The sequence below is a fragment of the Chrysemys picta genome, chromosome 18 (genome assembly GCF_011386835.1).
Source record: "Chrysemys picta bellii isolate R12L10 chromosome 18, ASM1138683v2, whole genome shotgun sequence".
Classification (NCBI taxonomy): domain Eukaryota; kingdom Metazoa; phylum Chordata; order Testudines; family Emydidae; genus Chrysemys; species Chrysemys picta.
In genome coordinates this window covers 2,949,939-2,972,366 of record NC_088808.1, presented here as the reverse complement: position 1 = coordinate 2,972,366, position 22,428 = coordinate 2,949,939, and the positions used below count along the sequence as shown (strand labels likewise).

The following is a 22,428-nucleotide window of genomic DNA, read 5'->3' as shown; positions in this document are numbered from 1 at the left end:
GAAGAATTTCTCAGCTCGCCCCTGGGGTCTTAATTTTGCTCCTGACACCCTGATGCTGTGCGAAATGCTGCGCCCCTGTGTCCCGTCCCCCCCCGGCAGTTAGTTTAATGCCCAGGTTCCAGGGCCGGCTCCAGGCACCAGCTTGCCAAGTAGGTGCTTGGGGCGGCCACTCCGGAGAGGGGCGGCATGTCCAGCTATTCGGCGGAGGGTCCCTCACTCCCGCTCGGAGCGAAGGACCTCCCACCGAATTGACGCCGCAGATCGCGATCACAACTATTTTTTTTTTTTGGCGCTGCTTGGGGCGGCAAAAACCCTGGAGCCGGCCCTGCACAGAAAGGCAAATAAAGCACAAAGCACGTCTGTCCCAGCTGCACCGGGATGTTGAGCATCCAGGAGCCGGCTGCCAGCCGAACAAAAACCTTCTGGTTCACGATGAGCATCTTACATAGGGGCTCACATATGGCCACATATGGTCATAGACCATGGCGGCCAGAGAGAGGCCCTCCACTCCTCCTAGGGACCGCAAGGAGCACATCTGGGCAGCATAGCTGACGAAGGAGATACTTCCATCCTCGGCCAGCATCTTGGGCAGGGTGATCGAGGTGTAGCAGCTCTCCAGGAAGCAGGGGCGGCTCTAGGCACCAGCAAAGCAAGCAGGTGCTTGGGGCAGCCTATTTGCAGGGGTGGCAGCCGGGGGATCCAGCATGGGAGCTGAGAACCAACAGAGGGCCCTGGGAGCTGTAGTTCCTTGGTTAGCTCCCTGCCTATAGAGCCCGCCCTGGAGCAGGGAAAGAACTACATTTCCCAGCATTCCCTTGGCTGCTATCAAGAGGAAAGGGAGGGGGAGGGAGTATGGTAGCGGAAACCTCATGCTGCAGCTTGCTGTGAATGGAGAGCTCACTGCTACAGTGGGGTAGCCCTGTGAATGGGGAACAAGTCTGCCCAAGGAGTAGAAGGCTTTGGCCCAGATATCCCCTTCAGAAGACATCCCCAGACTGGATTAGGGATACTGGTGTGACCTCACCTTGCAGCCCCCAAAGAAAGAATTGGGTGGACTAAATGGACAGTGCCCCTCTCTATCTGAAGCCTAGCAAGGGAGGTACGTGGATCCCACTAGAATTTAAAATGAAAAGTAAGGGAGGGGAGGCTCTGGACCTGGGCAGCTTTAGATACAGTACCAGGCACCTAGGAGGCTTTCCACTTCTGAGCCATGGAAGCAGAAATTGACTTTTCCTTTCCAGATTTAGCTAATATTCAGAAAGGGAATCTAGCACCTGCCTTCCAGATTTGAACACCTCAAAATTCAGGAGGGCTCAAGCGCAATTTGGACAGCTGTTACTTCATTTCTCCCAAATCAAATATACTGATCCACTGTAACTTGCTGTAGAAAAAGTAGGATAAAATTGAGCAAGAAATGCTTCCCAGTGGTTATTAGGACTGGAATTGCTATTTTCAACAGCCATTGCCTTTTTTTTAGTTTTATTTGTTTAAAAGGAAGACAGTTATATTGCATTGGCAACTTCCCCATAGAAACAAAGAATGGAACAAAAGAATAATAAAGGCACCTCAACTTTTCCTCGTTTATGTAGGACAGTCTTATAATATGCATCCAGATATCCTCCAATCACACAAGCTGAAAATTGTTCCACTTTACTGCAGTTCTGTAACCATATGGGAACCAATCCTGTCTGTGTTCTGTGAACATCCAAAATTCCTGCTGAATGACCCGCCCTGGGAGCGAGTTACCAGTTACCAGGGTGGAGGGGGGGGGAGTGCCCATGGCTGGGGCGACAGGGTGTGTGTGGGTGGGGGAGCACTGGTGGGGGGAAGGGAGGAGCCCAGAGCTGGGGCAGCAGAGGGGTGTGGGGGCAGCCCAGGGCTGGAGTGGGGGGAGCCCTTTTTTTTGCATGGGGCGACAAAAAACCTAGAGCTGGCCCTGCCAGTTCTAATTGGCATACTTGTACACCACTATGCCCAGATCCCGCTGTGCACCAATGGCCGGGCTGGGAGTCTGCAGCTCAGAGCCTGGCCCCCAGCCCCCGGCCCGGGCCGCGGCGGGAGACACAACGAACCACAGGCTTATGCCACGTGAGCGCCTCCGGACATGGACGATGCTGGGCTCCACTAGTCAGGCCTGGGCAGGACGGGGCCTCTGGGATGGGGGCGTGGCTACGGACCATAGAGAGGGGCTAGAGCGGCTCTAGCAGCTCGGCCAGAGCGGAAGCGGGTAGAGGGAGGGCCGGAAGCTGGCGCGTGGGGAGGAGCTGGGCCGGGCAGCAGTGGAGCTGAGGTGGGAGATCTGGCTAAGGGGGGAGGGGCGCCTTGTTGGGGGGCCCTGAGATGAGGGGGCTCCTTATTTGGGGGCGGGGTCTCCTCCGCCCGAGAGGCTGGATGGGGGAGGGGCAGCTGAAGTGGGGGTGCCAGGGGCCCCTCGCCAGGTGGTGGCACCCGGGGAGGGGGGGGGGGGCAGACTGGCCTCTGGTATGGAGCTGCCAGACATGGCAGCGCGTCGAGGCCACGCGCACCCTACGTGCCAGTCCGGTGTGTGTCGAGCAGCTGGCAGAGCCAGGAGCTGGCTGCAAGCAGCAGGGGAGGGGATCGGTGGAGTTATCACCATGCAGGCTGGAAATGGGAGAGGCTGTGTCCGGTTAAAGGGACCCCAGTAGCAATGGGAGCTCAGCATCTGACCTCCCTAGACCACTTCTCTGGAGTGGGGAATGCTCGGACATGTTCCCACTGGGCCACTGTGCCAGTGTTGGGGCCAGTGGGAGCTCTACTGTAGGCAAGGTTCTGGCAGCGGGGGGCATTTTCATCGCTATCTTAATTAAACCTGCTGAGCTGATGGAAACACCTTTATACAATTCCCTAGTGGAAAGATGGTCTCTGGGGCTCCTTGCATCTTGCGCCAAGCCCATGCAGTCTGCATGTGGGGTCATTATCTTATCATGTCCCTCTTTCTACCTGCAGCCAGTGCTCTCCTGGTTACATGCACAGGAGAAGATGAGGTTTTGCTAAGGACTACCGCAATTCCAAGCTTCTGAGGGGTTGTTGCTAACTGTGAGTCAAAGGTATATATGCTGTTTAACCTGTTGCTCCAGATTACAAATAGTTCTCAATTGGCTGCAGCTTTCTACAGTCCATATTATTGTCTTTGAAATCCAGCTCTAGTCCATTAAGATGAAAGAGCAAAGAGGGAACATTGTCAAGTGGCTGTAGCAGGAGAATAGTTTTGCTACTAATTTATTGTATGGCATTAGCCAAGTCACTGTTGTGTGCCTCAGTTTCTCCAACTGTAAAATTGACATTATAATAATACCTGTCTCTCAGGAGTGGGGTGAGAATTAATGAATGTTCATAAAGGTCTTTGGGATCCCAAGATGAAAGGTGCTATAGTCACGTACACTGTTATTAAAGGGTAGTGTGGTGTTAATGCAGATAATTGAAAAAGACTCAGGACTAAATCCTTCTCCCAGTGAATTCAGTGGAAGCAGGATCAGGCCCTAAATGTGAAGAAGCAGCAGCAGCAAATTCTGGCTACATGTGAGTACCCCCATTGAAGTCACAGTCCACCATGGGCTATAAGCACTGTTTGAACCTGGAACTTTCAGCACCAAAGCTTAGATGTCTACCTCCTAAGTTAAAGGACTTGGTCCATTAATTGTCAGCAGCGGTAGGCTGTGCCTCTTCTCTGGACCACTCCCAGAGCGAGACAGACAGCCCACTTTACAAATGTGTTCTATATTACTCCCCAGCAGGGTTAGCCTCTCATGAGTGTCTGAGCTGTCCTAGAGTTCAGGTCTGTTTAGGTGCCAGTTCTAGAATAGTCTCTGCCTTGGGCCCATAGCTGGGGTTGAAACCCAAAATATAGACCTTTACCCTTCCCTGAGCAAGATATATAACAAGGTTGTAAAGTGACAAAGTGGGTGAGTAATCGCTCTTATTGGTCCAATTTCTATTGGTGAGAGAGAGAAGCTTTTGAGCCACACAGAGCTGCTCTTATGGTCTCTCTCACCAACAGAAGTTGGTCCAGTAAAAGATATTACCTCACCCACTTTGTCTCGCTAATATTCTGGGCCAACACGGCTACAACTACACTACATAAAAGTTTGTAAAGTACCCTGCATTCCCACCGCCCCCCGGGGTTGGCCCACGCAGAGTGTAGCTGTTGCCTACTGCCCCCAGCTAATAGATCTTGTTCTTTAGCTGAAGTACTAGAAGCTCTGCTTTTGTGCTGAAAGTCCCAGGATCAAACGCTGCTGACAGCCTGTGTCGGGGATCACTGTATGTGCATGAATAAAGCTAGGCCCGGATGTGAGCATTTGTAGTACTGGGGCCTCTGTTTGTAATGGCTGATCTGCCACCTGTGAACAACTTCATAGGAAATGTTAGTGTCTGTCTTGGTACTATGGAGGTTTAAAGAGTTGCTACATTAAAAAATAAAAGTAGAAAATTCATTAAGAAGCCGTTTCTGTTTGGGGACAAAAAAATCGAAGAAAATCATTAAGGATAAAGTCAGAGGGAATAAAAAAACTACACAGCACACCACCAAATGTTATGGTACAAACACCAGTGATTGGTCATGTGAATTTTAGAAATCTCACTTTCCCTATGTGTTTGTTTGCTGCTGCCTGTAAAAAGCTGCTGTTCCTTCCCTATGCCTCCGAATAAGTTTGCTTGGACAGGAGAACCTTGCTATTCTTCATGCCTCAAACTGGGAAATTTCTACCTTCTGTGATGAGCAGGCACCAACTTCCCCTCTGTGTTTATTTTCAGAGCCCTTTGGTGACAGAATGACAGTATGGATGTTGGGGATAGTCCCCTTCTCCCAGACAGCATCCTCTATGAGATTTTCCTGTACCTGGACCACGTAGATGTGCTCTCGGTGGGGTTGGTGTGTCGGCAATGGCATGCGGTGGCCCGGGATGAGTTCCTGTGGAAGGAGCTGTTCTATAGATACTACAGGGTCTCTCGAGAAGTGCCACGGCACCCAGGTCTGGTATTTTTAACTACGTTTAGTAAGTTATCAATTTTGCACTGTTGAAAAGGGCTGGGTTAGCTGACTGGTAGACCACAGTCTTGTTAATACCCAAAACAGGAACAGCATCGGCAGCAGCACAAGATTTCCTCCATGCAGCCCTGCCAGTGTGCCCTACTCTGACCTGTAGGGACCCCATCTTTGACTGATAGTATTCTATAAGGGCCCATCCCTGGAGAGCTAAGCACCAAGATGTGTGAGGGACATGCAGCTCCCAGTGGATTGTTTAATCCTTGGCCTCTTGGACAGGTCAGATGTGATGTGAGGCACTGGTCCATGTTCCCTGGACTGAAATCCCTAGTTCATGTCACATCAGCCATCACATAGTGACCTAGAGGGGAAAGGGTCTATTGCCCATCAGGCTCTGTTGAAAATTGGGAAATAGCATTTGCTGAAAATTCAGAGATTTTTTTCCCTCTCACCCCCCACATCCAAAATTTAAAGATTTTTTTTTTTTTTTTTAACCCTTCTTCAGACTGACAGTTTCTTACAGTACTTAGATCAGGCTGCCGGGTGATTATTGTCCTTTAAGAAGGGCATTAGCAGGTACAACGAATCTCATGTTTATGGTGGTGGTGTATTATCCACTTTCAAATGTGGGTCTCACTTGGCCTTGCACCTGAACATCTTCAACCACTGGTTGAGGACTGGCCACGGAAGACAACAGTGGTCCTTAACCAAGGTCATGTTCCTAGTCTAGAAAGACCCTTGTTGCTGAGAGGACTCAGGGACTGGGCATTGCCAAGGTGCATACAAGTCCCAGGTGGGAGGGGCATGACTCTGCAGAACTCTGCTCCTCACCATGTGACATGTAGAGCAGCCATGTGCTCGTCCTCCAGTTCCAGTCCCGTGGGAAATCAAGAGGGTGCAGAGGCAGAGAATGCCTGACCTTCCAGCTGAGTGAGGCAGGAGAGTCATGCTGTGAAGAATGCGTGAGCAAAGAACCCATTCTTGGGGGAGGGAGAATGAAGTATAAAAATGGCTGCAAAAATCCACTTGGCTTCAACCCTGCAGCCTTTAGGATGTGTAGCTCCAGCACGGGGCTGCTGCCTGTTGTCTGAACCCTGAAGGTTTTCTGTGTCACCGTAGACCCTCGGCTAACTGGCTTTTAGCTGTAACCAGCATAAGTAAATCCAAAATGAAGGTGTGTTTAATATTTCCAGGTTAGTTTTGTTTGACTTGTGCATGTGCTCCTCTAATTCCTGTTTACGCTGTGACCAGAGCTGGCAAACCTGTGTGTTAGATGCTGTTATGTCATTTGACCCGTTAATGCAGTAGAGTAAGTCCAGGAATTTGGTTGGGTACTTCCCCAGCTCTGCTGGCAGGGGGCTGAAAACAAAAGAGCTGGAGCACTTGGTGCACTGGCCTGTGCTGCTCTCCCCATGTGACATACCTGTGCCAAGAGGCCGATATTAAAGGATACCGCCAACAAAATGAATGGCTGAACTGGAGTTGCAAAGAGATCATCCACCCCTAGGGGACTGATGGAAAGGAGCAGAGCCCCCGGTCTGGTCAGTCGGTAAGTCTGCCCGCGTCAAGCTGCCCCTGTTGAGAAGGGGCTACAATATCAGGGTTCCAGTTCAAACCTAGGGAGAAGCATCGTGTCTGTGGGCTCAGTAAATGGGATCCGGGGGCTGCTGTGATTAGGAGCATTAGTGGAATGGCCAAATCAGAGCTGTGACCCATCTAGCGCACTCTTTATAATATATAATAAATGGAGATATCCTACCTCCTAGAGCTGGAAGGGACCTTGAAAGGTCATCGGGTCCAGCCCCCTGCCTTCACTAGCAGGACCAAGTACACATTTTGCCCCAGATCCCTAAATGGCCCCCTCAAGGATTGAACTCTCAACCCTGGGTTTAGCAGGCCAATGCTCAAACCACTGAGCTATCTCTGCCCCCCATATAATTAATGGAGAGATCCCTCTTCTGTCGAGCAGGGGCCAGTGCTGGATACTACAGAGGAAGGTAGAAGACTCCCTTAATGGATGGTTGTGGAATATGCTGCCCATGAGTTTCTTCCTAGCCCTCAGTTAGTGGCTGCTTTATACCTTGCAGCAGGAGAGCTGATGTCCCTAACTTTTGAACTCCTATCTAACGTAACTATGGATGTTCTCATTACCTATGGAAATGTCAACTCCTCCTTGGAATCCTTGGCCTTGTCAGTCCTCAGACTGGCCTGTGGAACTCACTGCCACAAATTATGCATTTGTATAAAAAAATCTTACTTTTGAGACTTAAGCTTGTGACCTTTCATTTTCACTAAATGTCCCCAGGCTCTTGTATTGTGAGAGGTCCTAATGTATTTTTGGTGTACCTGTCGCATCTCTCTAAATTAAATAGGTCCTGTTCTTCTCAATCCCACTTCGTATAGAAGCCTCTTCTGACCACACATCGTTTCTGGACCTCTCACTTTTTCTATCTCATTGTTGACGGAGGGAACAGAATGGAACTCAGCGTTTCAGATGAGGGTCTCCAATTAATGTACATAACTGTCACAACAGTAGGACAATGGAACAGACAGCCTAGGGAAGTTATGGAAGCTCCTTCACTGGAGGTTTTCAAAAGGAGGCTGGACAGCCATCTGTCTTGGATGGTTTAGACACAACAAATCCTGTGTGTTGGCAGGGGTTAGACTAGCTTCCCAGATTACTGTCCCCCTTTCAGGAGTCTGATTTGTCTTGCGTGCCCCCAAGTTTCACCCCACTTAAAAACGACTTGCTTTCAAAATCAGACACAAAAATACAGAAGTGTCACAGCCACACTATTACTGAAACATTGCCGACTTCTCATTTTTACCATATAATTATAAAATAAATCCATTGGAATATAAATATTGTACTTTCATTTCAGTGTATATAGAGCAATATAAACAAGTCACTGTATGAAATTTTAGTTTGTACTGATCTCGCTAGTGCTTTTTATGTAGACTGTTGTAAAACTAGGCAAATCTCTAGATGAGCTGATGTATCCCCTGGAAGACCTCTGCAAGGGTAAATGTACCCTTGGTTGAGAACCACTGGATTAGATGACCCTCGCGGTCCCTTCTAATCCTGTGGTTCTATGGTTCTGTGATGGTGTAATATTCTCACTAATGTTTATCCCATTGCTTATGCATCCTAACATCTGGTTTGCACCTAACCTCTGCTCAGGGCCCAGCAGTAGGCATTCATTGGGCTCTTCATGGTGATGCCCTACATCTCGCTGTGTGGCTTAGAACCTACCAATGTTTCTGAGTTAAAATCCTTCCAATAGACGTTTCCTTGTACAGTAACTCCTCACTTAATGTTGTAGTTATGTTCTTGAAAAATGCAATTTTAAGTGAAACAATGTTAAACGAATCCAATTGTCCCATAAGATTTAATGTAAATGTGGGGGGGGGAGGTTCCAAGGACATTTTTTTGGGGCAGACAAAAGGCATTATACTGTACAGTACTGTACTGTGGTTGGGAAGTGCCCCGGCTTACCCCACACAGGCACAGCCCCCTGCAGGCAAGGACGCTAGGAAGCACCTTTGCAGCAGAAGCGGTAGCTTCCCCGGAGAACAGGCTCGGATTTTGCCAGGAATACTTCAGGCCCGCCTCTTCCTGTCCCCGCGCCACTCCAGGCCGACCTCTTCCCACCCCCCCCCACCTCCTCTCCGGAGCCACATCTCTTTCCCTCTCTCCCCCCGAAGTCCTAAGTGCTGCCAAACAGCTGTTTGGTGGCGCTTAGGACTTTCAGGGAGGGAGGGGCAGGAGCAGAGATGCAGCGCTTCCCTGCTCCTGCCCCTCCCTCCCAGAAAGTCCTAAGCGCAAAGTTCCCTAATTGAGCAAGGACGTTACATTGAAACAACGTTAAATGGGACAACGTTAAATGAGGAGTTTCTGTATTTATTAAGCTGCTCAGAGCAAACCTGATTACCAATGGCTGCGGCTGTGGCAGCCTTGTCTACACTGGGGCTCCTGCCATTGCTAACGCTAGTGAGAAATGTTAAATCCCTGCTATAGACAAATCATGTGGCTTTATGGCTTCCACCTATGCTGAGCTTTGACTCCTCCCTCCTATCCGTTTGTGTTGTAGCTGCTGTTTCCTGGTATGAGGACTTCCAGAGGCTCTATGACACCATCCCCTGTGTTGAAGTGCAGACCCTGACGGAGCACAATGACCAGGTCTTACACCTTAGCTTCTCCCACACAGGCTACCTGTTTGCATCCTGCTCCAAGGACTGCACAGTTAAGGTAAAGGGCATGCGGCTATTGTTCTGAGGGGTATATTCACTCATCTAGGCTGGTCCCAGTCAGACTCCAGCTGTGAAAATCTTCCGTTGAGCTCTGATACGCTGACCCTCTCTGGTTAGTGCTGTCAGGCCTTCTAGTCAGGAGCTGTGGGGAGGGATTCTGGGGCTGAAACTTCTTAATGTCCAGAAAGCAGAAGGAATGATGGGCAGGTTGGGTGCATCTGAGTTTGTGGGGCTTCGGGCCATCTGAACTGCTCAGTCTGGCCCTTCGAGTGGCTGGTTATCACCGTGACTTCTGGGACTTCTTTTCTAGACCCCTTTTGCTTCCTTTGCAGGGCTTAGTGCATTTCCTGTGTGACATGGCTCTCGTTGGTGCATAGAAATCAAGGAGGGGGAGCAGTGGGTTGCGCAGGGACGAGGGTTTGGCTGGGGAAGGAGGGGGAGTTGGAGGTGTCCAGAGGCAATCTCTGGACGCATAAACCGTAAGGCCAGAAGGGACCATCATGATCAGCTAGTCTGACCCCCTGCTCATCACAGGCCACAGACCCTTCCCCACCTGCTCCTGTAACAGACCCCCTAACCTAATTCCCTCGCCTGAGCTCTCCCTCACTGGGCTTTCTGACATAAGCCCCAAGCCATGTGCTGTCGCCCCAGCGTGGGCAATGATTGGGCAGGGACTGGGAGAGCAGGGAAACAAGTGGTGTGAACAGTTTTGTGGGCCTAGACTCTGCTACTGACTTGCTGTCCCCTGGGGTGAGTCATGTCCCCTCCCTGTGCCTCATCTGGGGGCTCCTGAGTAACATCTGCACATTGACTGGCTTCACTTGGCCCTGACCTGGGGAAAGCTGGCTGGGTGCAGCGGGGTCCAGCCTGACTGCTGAGGTGGCCAGTGGCGATGGGGAGGTTGGAAGGTGGACTAAGTTAAGGCCAGGTGTCCCTACCTAGACACCAGCTCCATTGCCAGGACCCAGGGGAGTCCTGTCAGACTGCAATGACCTGCTAGCATAGCCCAGCTCCAATCCCACTCGCATTGCACTGGGGCCCTGTGCAGTCAGGTCCCTCCCCCAGCCAGTGACCAGGGTTCCCTCTAATTTCTTACGTCCGTGTGCGGAATGTATTTTGTTATGGGGACCAATAAGGAGGTGATGTGTGACACATCATCTTCATATTAGTGCCCATAACAAAATTCATGTGCTGGGGATGTGGCCGAGGGATTTGGCGTATGGGAGGGGGTTCAGGGCTGGGGCAGAGGGTTGGGGTGTGTGGGGAGGGTGCAGTCTCTAGGCTGGGGATGAGGGGTTTGGGTGGGGGCTCAGGACTGAGGCAGAGGGTTGGGAAGGGGTGGGTGGGCTCTGGGGTGGGGCTGGGGATGAGGGGTTTAGGGTGCAGGCAGCCCTGGGACTGCAGTGGGAAAAGAGGACTCCCCCAGCCCTCTCTTGCCGCAGAAGCCCAGGGCCAGGAGAGAGGTGCCTCTCCCTGGCCGCAGTAGCTTTAGTGGGGCTGGGCCGGACCGACGGAGGGGCTCCTCTCCTCCGTCCGCGACAGGTCCGCACTGGGGGGTGCCTTTCCCCGCCGCAGCCCTGAGCCCCTGCGTGTGGCTTAATATGGGTAACTTAGGATATGACCCTAAAATGAACCAGGAGGCAGAACTGAGCTCTGAGGCACAACTGTCCTGGGTGCTGCAGAGCACCAATCCTCTGAGGTTGAGGGAATGACAGTAACAAGGGCAGTGCACTGGTTGGGGCCAAATTCATCAAAGCTCTTCATAGCAGTGACTGCAAACCCTCCGGTTCCCTTCTGAATGGCTTTCTGGCAGCAAGGTGGGGTTAGCACATCTCCATCCGTGTGCTCCCGAGTCTCCGGTCTGGTGCTCTGCAAATCCTGGTCATCTGATGACAGATGCTCTGAGTGACAGTGTCCAGGTTTCTTAACAGCCTGCCCTGTCCCCTTTGTCCTCAGATCTGGAACAACGAGCTGGCCATTTCCCTGCTCCACAGCTCCAACATGAGGCGGTACAACTGGAGCTACACCCAGTTCTCCCAGTTCAACTCAGATGACACCCTCCTCCTGGTGTCAGGGGTCTTTGTGGGGCCTCGCAACTGCTCCTCAGGAGAGATCGCAGTCATTAGCCTGGGTAATGCTCATTTCAGCTTGGCTCTGCCTTGGTGTGAGTGTGGAACTGGCTGGATGGCCGCAGATTCAAATTGCCCTAGGAAAGCTGAAGGTGGCAGGACGGAGGGGCTGTGACTTGGCCTACACCTAGGAAAGGGACTGGATGGGGTTTTCATGTCCCTCTTTAAAGGGGGCATTGGCAGACTCTAATTGCCACAGTCAGCCAGCAGGAGAGTGGGCAAGGTTTCCCCCACAGCTCAGTCCTGAGGCCACCCCATCTCCCAGCTCTGCCAATAGCCCCTGACGCACAAGACCATTAACTGGTCTGTTCCTGTCATCACACGCAGCTTTGCTGATGCACTTCCCTCCTGGCCTGGATTGCCCTCCGCTGCTCCAAGCCTGGGACACAACTGATCCTGAGTCGCAGTGTCTTCTGCTACCTCTATCCTGGGTTCCCTACCCAAGCGGAGGCTCCTTATAGGGATGGACTGGCTCAGAGCCAGTGGGCCCTGTTTACATTGACAGCGGTGCTCACTGCGGCGAGAGAGAGACAGCCCCTATATGGCCTAGAGGAATATCTGGCAGGCTAGGTCTACACTACCCGCCTGAATCGGCGGGTAGAAATCAATCTCTCGGGGATCGAATTATCGCGTCTCGTCGGGACGCGACAATCGATCCCCGAATCGATGCTCTTACTCCACCAGCGGAGGTGGGAGTAAGCGCCATCGACGGGGAGCTGCGGAGGTCGATTTTGCCGCCGTCCTCACAGCGGGGTAAGTCGGCTCCGATAGGTCGAATTCAGTTACGCTATTCGCGTAGCTGAATTTGCGTATCTTAAATCGACCCCCCCCCCCCCCCCGTAGTGAAGACCTGCCCTCAGACTTTTGTGCTGCTGACCCCTTTCACACAGCAAGCCTCTGAGTGCGACCCCCCCCCCCCATAAATTAAAAACACTTTTTTGGGGGGGTATATTTAACACCATTATAAATGCTAGAGGCAAAGCAGAGTTTAGGGTGGAGGCTGACAGCTTGCGACCCCCCCATGTAATAACCTGGCAACCCCCTGAGGGGTCCCGACCCCCAGTTTGAGAACCCCTGCCATAGCACCACTGAAAGGCAAAGTGTGTTGGGAATCCACACTGATAACTAGCTGTAAGAGGGACCATCCATCTTTACATCCACTCTGCTTCCGGGATCAGCTGGGGCTCTGACTTGAATCCCATGGGTCCTGTCTCCTGCTTCACTGGGGTCCTTTCTGTGGAGCTGTATTCTCCTTCCCCTTTCTCCTTCCCTACAGAGAACTTCACGCTCCTCTCCAGGGTGAGGAACAAACCCTATGATGTGTTTGGCTGCTGGCTGAATGAAACCAACTTGATTTCCGGCAACCTGCACCGAATTGGGCACATCACCTCCTGCTCTGTGCTGTGGCTGAACAATGCCTTCCAGGTGCGTCTCAGGGCCAAGCTTCTCCAGGCTCTGGGTTGTTGAATAGCCTGGACAGTTCCCATCAGCTGGGCCCGGGGTGTGAGACACTGTCTCGCTGACGTCTCTGCTGAGGCTCCTCTCTGGGAGCCGATGCCTTAGAGAACCCTGGGCACTGCCAATGAGCGAGGAGCGGAGGAGTCTCCCACCATCACGCCTCCTGTCGTGGGAGTTAGGGTCATTCTGGGAGCAAATACCGTGATAGCATGAACTTGGGAGAAGGTTAAGAGGGATGGAGAGCTTAGGCTCATGGTAGAGTTGGCTCAAGGTGGCCCTCCAGTACCCTGCTGCGTCCCTGGCACAGCACCCATTGCAGTGGGTACTTCCCATGTGGCTCTGTGCTGTCTGCTTCCATGCACTCGTGTCATGTTAATGGGGATGGAGCCTGGAGCCCAGCCCAGGGTCTCATTCTGGAAGGGACCAGAGGATGAGCCACGGTGAGCAGGTGGGTTAAGAGTCATTGGATGCCTTGATGGGTCATGCAAGAGCTGGGTGCCTGGGGCTGCTGGAGTCTGTCAGCCGTCGTATCTGGGTGCTTGGCCTTATGGGACACGGTGCTCGCTGGACAGGGAATTAATATGGACGCAGATGGGTCAAAGAATCCTTGCTAGAGGAAATGAGGGAAGTGAATGTCATGTGACATGTTGGAGGAAGTGCCGTCTCGCACTTTATGGCTGCCAATGAGAGGGATCCGAGCACTGCTCCTGCCCTGTCATGGGCTCGCTGTGACCTGTGGAATTCACTTACCCACCGTGCCTCAGTTTCCTCCTTGGTGAAATAGGGAGAACAGCCCTTCCCACTGGGGGGGTGTTGGATAGGGAGGTTGAGCTCAGTTTGCTTGTTGCGCTTTGAGATCCTCGTTGTTTGTACAGCTCTCCTGACTGAGCCTTACTACAGCAGGCACTGCTATTGGCAGGCCAAGCCCTTGGTTCTCCATAGCAGACGGGAGCGTTGTTATTTGTTTGCCACTTGTGCCCCTTCCCCTCCGTTCTTTAGGCTCACATATGTGCTCTGTTCCGTCTGCCACCTCTTGCATCAGTTACTCCAGACTGCCCCGGAGAAGGTGGACAAACACTGCCTGGCAGCCCATCGCTGTCTTGTTGCTGCCCAGCAGCCCTATAGGATGAGAATAGCTCCTTCATCTTCCCCTGGGTGCCCTGAAACCTCAGTCTTTATACGAGTACCAGGGATCTCTCGGTGCAAGTATTAACCCTTGCAGCCCCTGAGAGGTAAGGATTTATTTCCCCCTTTTACAGATGGGGGAAAATGAAGCCTGGATGTTGAGTTGCCCAAGTTGTGAGCCAGCAAGTCCTTTTTCTGCCCATTAGCCTGTGCTCCCTTTTTAGTGGTGTTGGCAATTTGCATGCCGAAAGAAGTGGAGTATTCATGTCCCTGGCAGCCTGTGTTAATGCAGATTGTGAGATTGAGCAGCCTGCAGGATGGAGTAGCTGCAGTGAAACCCTCCTGGAGGAAGGAAATGGAGAAACAAACTCTAGGAGCACATTGGTGCCTGTTTTCCCGCTCCTAGAATGGCCAGTCAGCTGGCACCAATCATGCTGAACCTGTGGTCAGGATAGAAACTTTGTTCCTGAACCTGTTTGTTAGGACAGGCAGTGTCAGCTAGAGGTCTAAAACAGAGAATGCTGGGTTCTATTGTCAGATCTGTTGCTGTGTGACCCTGCGTAAGTCACCGCCCCTCTGTGCCTCAGTTTCCCCACCTGTAAGATGGTACCTGCTATACTGGCCCATCTCCAGGGGGCTCCATTCACCACCACTTGTAAAGTGCTTTGACAGCCTCTGTTGAAAGACCCTAAAGGGCACTGTGCTGGTTAGAGAGGGCTTGGGGCGCCTATGAAGTCTGTTGTAGAAGTGACCCTGAGGCCTCCCATGCTCTCTGATACTGTTTGGTCACTGTGAACCTCTCTCCCTTCTCTTAACAGGGCGTAGAGTCTGAGAATGTGAATGTAGTGAAGAGACTGTTCAAAATCCAGAACTTGAACGCCAGCACCATCCGGACAGTGATGGTGGCAGACTGCAGCCGCTACGACGCCCCGGACCTGCTCCTGGACTACAAGGAGCAGCTGGCCGCTGCTGCCGCTCCCTACCAGGTCTTTGATCTTGGCAGTGACAGTGAGGAAGAGGAGGTGAAGCCCAAGCAGAAAGTGATGCCAGAGCCAGTGGCGCAGGCATCGCCGGATGGTGGGAGCGGGACAGCAGAGGACGGGCTGCAGCAGTTCCTGGACGACATCCTCGGAGGCCGTGTGATGCCCGTCATGAGTGAGAGCGAGCTGGAGACGAAGGTGGCAGAGCTGCTTGCCAGGAACAGGACTAAACCGCCTGAGCTGAACCAGCTGCCCACAGAGGCCAGCAACAAGAAGAAATACTTAATCTTCACCACAGGATGCCTCACCTACTCTCCACACCAGATAGGTGAGTGGCAGAGCCCTGCCTTGCTCTGCTCCTGCAGGGACAAAGCTGGACAATGACTGGTCACCTCCTAGCACAGTGGCTTTCTGCCGGGTGCCTGCTGGAGTCAAGGTTTGAAAACCGCTTCCCTTCTAACCCCTTCCCAAAATGCTTCCCACCAGGCTATATCTTTCCAGCCTTGGGCTCTGGCCAAAGGTGAAACTTTCTGGGAAGTTTGTGCAAAATCCTATCAGCTGTTTTTGAGATTTAAAAAAAAAAAGTCAACTCCCTAGAATTGTTTACAAATAAACGCCTAGCCAGCCCTTTATTTTGTTACAGCGAGAGGGGAAGGCCTGGGTTTGAGATGTAGATCTTGGCCATGGCCATGGGCCAGGCTGAGGGCTCGAGCCCTCTGAGCACCTGCAGGCTGCACACCCAACATGCACAGCAGATGTATTTTTATTTTTTCTTTCTGTGGGACTTAGAACACTGCCGGGGCAGCCAGTTACCGGGGAGCTCTCGGCAATCCTGACCCCTCCATGGCGCTGATTCTCCCGGTTTGGCTTGTTGGGAGATCTCGGGGAGACTCGGGGCAGGTTGGAAGAGGATCAGCTCAGATCTGAGTGCTCTGACCGCCAGCACATTAGGGCTTTGCACATTCAGCCAATGCTCACTTGAAAGCATTCCCACACACAGCGCTCTCTAAAGTGTTACGTCTCGAACCCCACTTTTAAGTGCTCTAATTGTAGAAGGTTCAGTGGTTCCCAGCCCCTGCCTCATTCCCTCGCTGAGACGGCGCCACAGCCACAACACTAGCTGCTGGCTGATTGCCAGGGGCCTAGGTGACAGCCTCTTTGGAAGGGGGCTTTCCCTCCACTTTTCCATCCCCCACGCTGGAGCCTTGAGTGGAAATAGTTCATAGGTTCTAGTCCAATGTCCAAATCTCCTAGTCAGGACGAACCAACATAACTGGGACCTCAGTCTTGCGACTCAAACCTCCCCTAAGCAGATCTGAGATGACAGAATCTTTTATACAATGTCATGTCTTTTGACAAGTTGGTGTTCAGAAGGTCATTAGCCTGACTTTGAAGGAGGTCCATCACTTAGCTCTAGAATTAACATCAGGCCGTTTGCTTGTTCCTCCACCACTCACAGTACAATTCATTGACGTGCTACGATGTTCTTTTGACCTCTGAATTATCAGAATACAGCATAGGTAGGGACTGTTGATGACATTGTCAACCCTACTCCTAGATATGTAAATGCACAAAACCACAAACATCTCCCCACATGTCTTATGAGAGTTATTGATTTTGCAGGATGTTTAACCCTTTCTAGCCATACGTCACAACCGGCCTTTCACGTGACTCGTCCTGCCCACAGGCTGATGCATTGTGGGCACAATCCTTGAGGGCTTGTAAATTGCCTTGATGGCCAGATGAAAGTCACCAGGCACAACCAGTGTCCCTTCATTTAAATAATGACAATAATGCCAGTTCTTGCAGTGCTTCTCATCAGCAGATCTCAAAGCACTTTACACACCTGGTCGGTACCATCCCCAGGAGGCGTGAACTGTAAAGGCCGGCAAATGGGCCACGTTCACACTTCTGTGCTTCTCTGCACTTAAACCGCAGCTATTACCTGTGCCGATGGGAGGGGCTCTCCCATCCACTCCTGAGGTGATCGCGGTGTGGACAGTGCTAGGTTGATGTGGGGGCTGGCTCAGGGATGGGGATGTTTCACGCCCCTAAGCAATGTCGTTCTGCCGATCTAATTTCCTCGTGTAGTCCGGGCCTCTGCCTCTAGAAGGCCTGAAGTGTGTTACTGAGAACTGGGAGGGGTGTCCATGGGATCGTCCCAGGACTGATCCAGCTTGGAGGACTCGGAGCTGTGGCTAGGGATCCTTAGCACGGAGCTTCTCTCTCAACAGTGAGTTTAAAAAAGTGCAAACCAAACTCCTGACTACACCACCTCCCCCCAACTCGGTCGTCTCTGCATACAGGGCTCTGACTCTTACTAAAAATACACTTGGGGGGGGTGGGGGGGCTGACAGTCCAAGCGCTGCCAGGGGCTGAACTCCGGCAGCTGCTCCAGCCCCGCCACTGCTCCTGCGGCAAGGACTCACGGCTGCTGCTCCAGCCCCACAGGGGTGGATCCAACCCTGGCCGCTGCTTCAGCCCTGGGGCTGCCCGCCAGCCAGCAGTTCTGCCCCTACCGGGGCCAGCTGATGCTGTGGAAGTCGTCACAGAGGTCCTGGAAAGTGACAGAATCGTACCTTACAACTGAGTGAATTGTTCGCAGGCAGCAGGGAAGGGAGCTTCTCTCAAGACTGCATCGGGAAACCACCACTGGTCCTGGTTAATATTGCCCTTGAAAGGAAGAGTTTTGTGTTTGCTTTGGGAATTGCTCTGGCTGTACACAGTGGGAATGAGGGGACTAAACACCCCCCTCCTGGCTGCAAACCTCACTGGAAGGGCCCAAATGCTGCTATGGGCTGATGCCCCAGGAATAGCCAGCAGAGGAGAGTGCCAAGGGACTGATGCCCTATACTGTGCCATGACTCAGTCACCACCCAAGCCTGGTCAGGGAGTCAGTTCCCACCCAGGGTCCCCCATGTGGGTTTCCTCTCTCCTAGCAGCTTGTAACAAGGGTTCAGAGGGACGCTCCTTGCTCTGGAGCCTGGGGAGCTCGCTTCAGTCCTTTGGCTATTGCATGTTCCCTGCAAGTCAGGCAGCAGCAGCGCCCTCTTGCAGAGCGGACTAATCCCCTTCCTGCTCCCTTTCCCCGAAGGGATTAAGCAGATCTTGCCTCATCAGATGACGACTGCTGGACCAGTGCTTGGGGAGAAGAGACGTTCAGACGAGTTCTTTGATTCGCTGGATCATGTCATCGACCTCCACGGTCACATTATTGGAATGGGCCTTTCTCCTGATCACAGGTGGGTGTGGCAGGACACGAGGCACAGCAGAGCAGAGGGTCTGCCATGGGCACTGGGCTCCTGGCTGCCAGCTGATCACTTTAAGTGTAGTTAGTGGGGGGAGGTGGGGGGTTCCAGAGCTTGGTGACTCATTTGAGAAGAGCCCAGGGATTGTCCCCTGCCTCCATGGACTCATTAATGCGTGTACACAGGCCCTTGGTGTTTGAGATCTTCTCCCGATCTCTGCCACAAAGCAAAACACATGGAACTGTGTGTGTCTATTAGCAGGGGGATAAGCCAAGTTGGCCTTGCTGGGGACTAACCTGGGGTTCTGCTACAGCGCTGTGCAGAGGAGGGCCTCCATGTGGGAGCTGCTCCATGCCAGAGGCTGCAGTAATGGGGCATTGGACCCCAAGGATGTTTCGGAGCGTCAATGGCTCTTGCGTGTAATCCAGGTGATGCTTCGCTCATGTGCACAGAGTTGAACTGGTCCCAGGATCTGGGGTCAGGAAGGAATTCCACTCTCCATTAACTCAGCTGGGTGTAGCCTTCATGACCTGTCTGCCAGTGCAGGGACCTGGGGAGCTTGGGCTTTCCTTTTGTCTTGTATGTTTGTTTCTCGCGTGCGCGTGTGTATCACCATGTGGGGATTTCCTGTGCTCTTCAGAGTCATGGGGCCTGAAGCCAACAGATGGCGGGGAGGGGCGCTTGGTTTAGCCCCCACTGGGGAAGAGGTGGCCAAGAGTCTTGGCTGGAAGGGATAGGAATGGAATTGGGGACCAGCCAGATGCTGATGGTAGTAACAACGTGCAGGAGCTGCCTAAGGCGATGTGTGTTTCCCATCTGTGTAGCTGGGCCAGGCCGTCTGAGTGGCTGGCTTGGATTGAGGAGCTTGGTGTATAAGATGAGCTCTCCTTGGAGTTTCCCAGCAGCAAGGCCTTGTTAGACACTTGGGGGGGGTTCCTACTTGCAGAACGGAGCAGGGATGGAAATGGCTGAATTGAAATCTTTAAAAATAATTCATGTAAATGGGCTGTTTCCAAAACTCCAGCCTGTCCCCCCTTCTCCAGAGTCTGTAACTCAAACCACGGCTGCGAGCTTGTGCTGCAGAGCCAGGCAGTGAAACCAGCACAGTCACACCTGAGAGGTTTTCTAGACCAGCTGGTGATTCTGACAGAAGTGACCCAGCAGTGTAACCTCTCCCCTCCTGTCCCCTAGGTACCTATATGTGAACAGCCGGTCCTGGCCACGGGACTGTGTGATCTCTGATCCCATGCAGCCACCCCCCATCGCAGAGGAGATTGACCTGCATGTGTTTGATCTGAAGACAATGAAGGAGGTGAAGCGAGCCCTGCGCTCGCACCGGGCCTACACCCCCAATGATGAATGCTTCTTCATCTTCCTGGATGTCAGCAGGGATTTCGTAGCCAGGTGCCCAGTGGGCCTCTTTCTCTTGGCTGCAAAGCTGGTGGGATGGGAGGGGAGAGAAGCCCAGTGTTCCCGACCCCTGTCCCGTGCTACTTGGGCCCCTGGGTTTGTTGTGTTTGAGCTAGGTGTGGGTCTGAGATTCTGCAGCACAGGCCCAGCCTCGGAGGCGCTCAGAGGGCAATTCCTGCAGCAGCACGACGTACCTGAAAACCTGTAGGCTTGTTGCCAACCACACGCTCAGCGCAGTGACTACCACTGCCCCCTCCTCCTCCCCCCCCCCCCCCCCCTTGATTTGACAGTACAGTACTGAGTGAGGGAGCTCTGGAAGGTGGTATTGGGGGAGGAGATAGTCGAGGCTTTTGGTGGTTTGGGATTGTGGAAGAAGGAGCATGTTGATGGGTCAGTTAACTCTGAACCCTAAAGACGACACTGGTGAGTGCCCATTGAACTGAGCAGCACAATTCACTCCAGCACTACTGCCCACTCAGACAAACACCCCTGCATCAATTCCCCTTGGCGGCTCCTTGGAAAGGGTTTTCTCACGGCTGTGAGGGCTGGACACAAACTGGGCCAGTATTTTGGGTGTAACCCCAGGCCTTATGGGAGAGGCACCTGTTTCCTCCATACATTTGTGAGGCTTTTGAGGAAGGGGGGTTAGGGCCCCTTTCCCTCTGGCCAGGCTGGGTTCTTACTGGTGTCTTCTGTTCAATGCAGTGGGGCAGAGGATCATCATGGCTACATCTGGGACCGGCACTACAACATCTGCCTGGCCAAGCTGCAGCACGACGATGTGGTCAACTCCGTGGCATTCAGCCCCATTGAGCAGGAACTGCTCCTGACAGCCAGTGATGACACCACCATCAAAGTGTGGCGCTCCCCCCGCACAGTGCGCATCCACCACGCCAGGAAACCTAAGCCCCGGAAGCTGCTCTTCTCCTGGCTCATGAACCAGAAGAGCTGAACCAAGGCACCTGCTCGTGCTGCTGCCTCACTCCAGCCACACCCTTCACTGTGCTTTGGACCATGGGAGCGTTGATGGAGAGGAGCTGTGGGCGCAAGGCCCTGGAAGGATCCTACCCCAAGAGAGAAGCTTGCAGTCGCATCTGACAAACTGCCCTCACCGTCACTGCAGCCTGTGAGCTGGGTCCGATCTGGGCCTTAGCGGGTCACTGCAGGGCAAACTCCCCCTCCACATCTCACAAGTGCTGCTAGTCGGTCATGCTACTTGCAGCCAAGCTTTGGTCACTGATCAGCACAGACTGGCAGCTTATTTTTCTTTGTGAGCTGGGGACCGAGCCTCACCGAGCTGCGGGCTGCAAAGCAGTTGGCCCAAGGGAAATGTCGCAGCACTGCTCTTGTCATGACACGGCTGTTTTAGTAGCTGTTTTATTGCTGTCTGTCTATCCCATGCAGGAGGTGCTGACAGTGTTACTGGTCACCCTCCTCCCGTCTTCCGCAGCCAGGTCCTGAATGGAAACTGAGGAGCGAGGAGACTTTCCAAAGAGGCTCTCGCTCGAAAAGTGCAAAGCATTACGGTGCTGGTGCTGGCAGGGCAGCTCTAACATTCTGCTGATGGCAGCTAGCAACTTTCCACCCCGTGTCTCCCCTCGGGCCTACCAGAGTCCTTTGGACTGCAGCCAGCTTAAGGCAAGCCTCTGTTGCTGCTTTCCATTAGCTGTGAGCCTGTGCACCTCATCACTGGCTTCCACACACGGGTACGTGGAGAGCTGGTGAGTCACATAGGACAGGCCTTGGTGAGCTGCTAAATAACATTAAGATGCTACAGTTGCATTGCTAATGTGTTGTTTTCCAGGCAATCCACTGCAGTGGTGACCACAAAGCTGAGGTTCCCCCTTCAATGGGGGCAGCGTAGGGGCTAGAGTTGGCCATGAGAATCGGAGTCCAACTGTCTCAGCATGAGCCACAAACTCTTGGTATTTGCTCTGCAGGACACAGCAGGCGGCTCTGCCATCCCAGCTGATGCCTGAGTTGCTCACTAACTGCCACCTGGATGAGAACGTCCACGTGCTCTTTCACTGTGGCTGACTTCTCCCTGCGCTGGTACCGGCCTCCCCCAGCGCCCTTAAGTTCTCATCTAACGAAACGACAAGTCTTTTCTGTGCTCTGTCACTCAAGGCCCCTGGAGCTGGATGTGATGAGGCAGCCTGTGGAAGCCTACAGCGGGAGATGAGAGGAAAATGTCTCACTTCCAGGAGCTGGCCCTGGGTCAAAGCTGATCCCTCTTTAAGAACTAGTTTTTGTCTTTGAAAACGTTGGCCCGAGGAATTGAACTTGGTGTCTGAACTAGGCTCCTAAATCTCCAGGCCTGGATTTCGGAGGTGCTGGGAACCTGCAGGTGCAGTGCTCACAGCCTTGAAAACGGCAGGCTGGATTTGGAAGCAGGGGCTCTAGTCTGTGAAACGGGCGGTGGGGGAGGACGAGGGGTGTAGACTTGTCAGGACGCTCTGCTCAGGCAGAGGCACAAGTCAAACTAAATGGTGCTTCTGCTGCTTTCTGTCAGTCCTCTGGGCTGCAGCCTTCTGTGCTGTGTGGACTCGCAGGGTTTTAATTCCTCTTATGGGGGCTGGCAAGATTAATAGTGTTGCTACCCCCAGCAGCAGGCTCCAGGGCCTCTAGCCCCCAGAGTTCACATAACGGGTCTGTCTGTCACTAGCAGCAAAACTTCCCCAGAGAGCAGGGAGGTTTTGTTTGCAAATGGGTCGGAAGACATGGATGCTTCCTGTGGAGCTGTTTGACCATTAAAGAAACTAAATTCACTCACCCTGAGTGGGGATTTTTTTAAATAGCTGTGAGCCCCTGTGAACCCTTTT

The 22,428-nt window shown here is 52.8% G+C and overlaps 1 protein-coding gene across 4 annotated transcripts; it reads left to right on the top strand.

Moving 5' to 3' along the window:
• The first annotated feature begins 852 nt into the window (after nucleotides 1–852).
• FBXW5 (F-box and WD repeat domain containing 5) lies at nucleotides 853–22,374 on the top strand. Of its 4 annotated transcripts, none has more exons than XM_065572286.1 (10): nucleotides 853–1,099; nucleotides 2,968–3,068; nucleotides 4,774–4,991; nucleotides 9,097–9,254; nucleotides 11,213–11,387; nucleotides 12,662–12,810; nucleotides 14,787–15,276; nucleotides 18,043–18,190; nucleotides 19,388–19,600; nucleotides 20,312–22,374. In XM_065572286.1, the coding sequence occupies exons 3-10, from the start codon at nucleotides 4,799–4,801 to the stop codon at nucleotides 20,556–20,558; spliced, it is 1,773 nt and encodes a 590-aa protein (XP_065428358.1). In that variant the 5' UTR covers nucleotides 853–1,099; nucleotides 2,968–3,068; nucleotides 4,774–4,798; the 3' UTR covers nucleotides 20,559–22,374. The 4 variants fall into 4 exon arrangements, with proteins under 4 accessions (XP_065428358.1, XP_065428359.1, XP_008172036.2 ...); XM_065572287.1 differs by having other exon boundaries at nucleotides 1,079–1,099; nucleotides 2,968–3,057; XM_008173814.2 differs by lacking the exon at nucleotides 853–1,099 and adding an exon at nucleotides 2,163–2,290 and having other exon boundaries at nucleotides 2,968–3,057.
• Nucleotides 22,375–22,428: the final 54 nt, after the last annotated feature.

Bases quoted from the DNA above. Each gene is read 5' to 3' on its own strand.
- FBXW5 (XM_065572286.1), top strand. From the start codon at position 4,799: ATGGATGTTGGGGATAGTCCCCTTCTCCCAGACAGCATCCTCTATGAG. The intron at 11,388-12,661 runs GTAATGCTCATT...CCTTCCCTACAG, and splicing joins GATCGCAGTCATTAGCCTGG to AGAACTTCACGCTCCTCTCC. The intron at 15,277-18,042 runs GTGAGTGGCAGA...CTTTCCCCGAAG, and splicing joins CTACTCTCCACACCAGATAG to GGATTAAGCAGATCTTGCCT.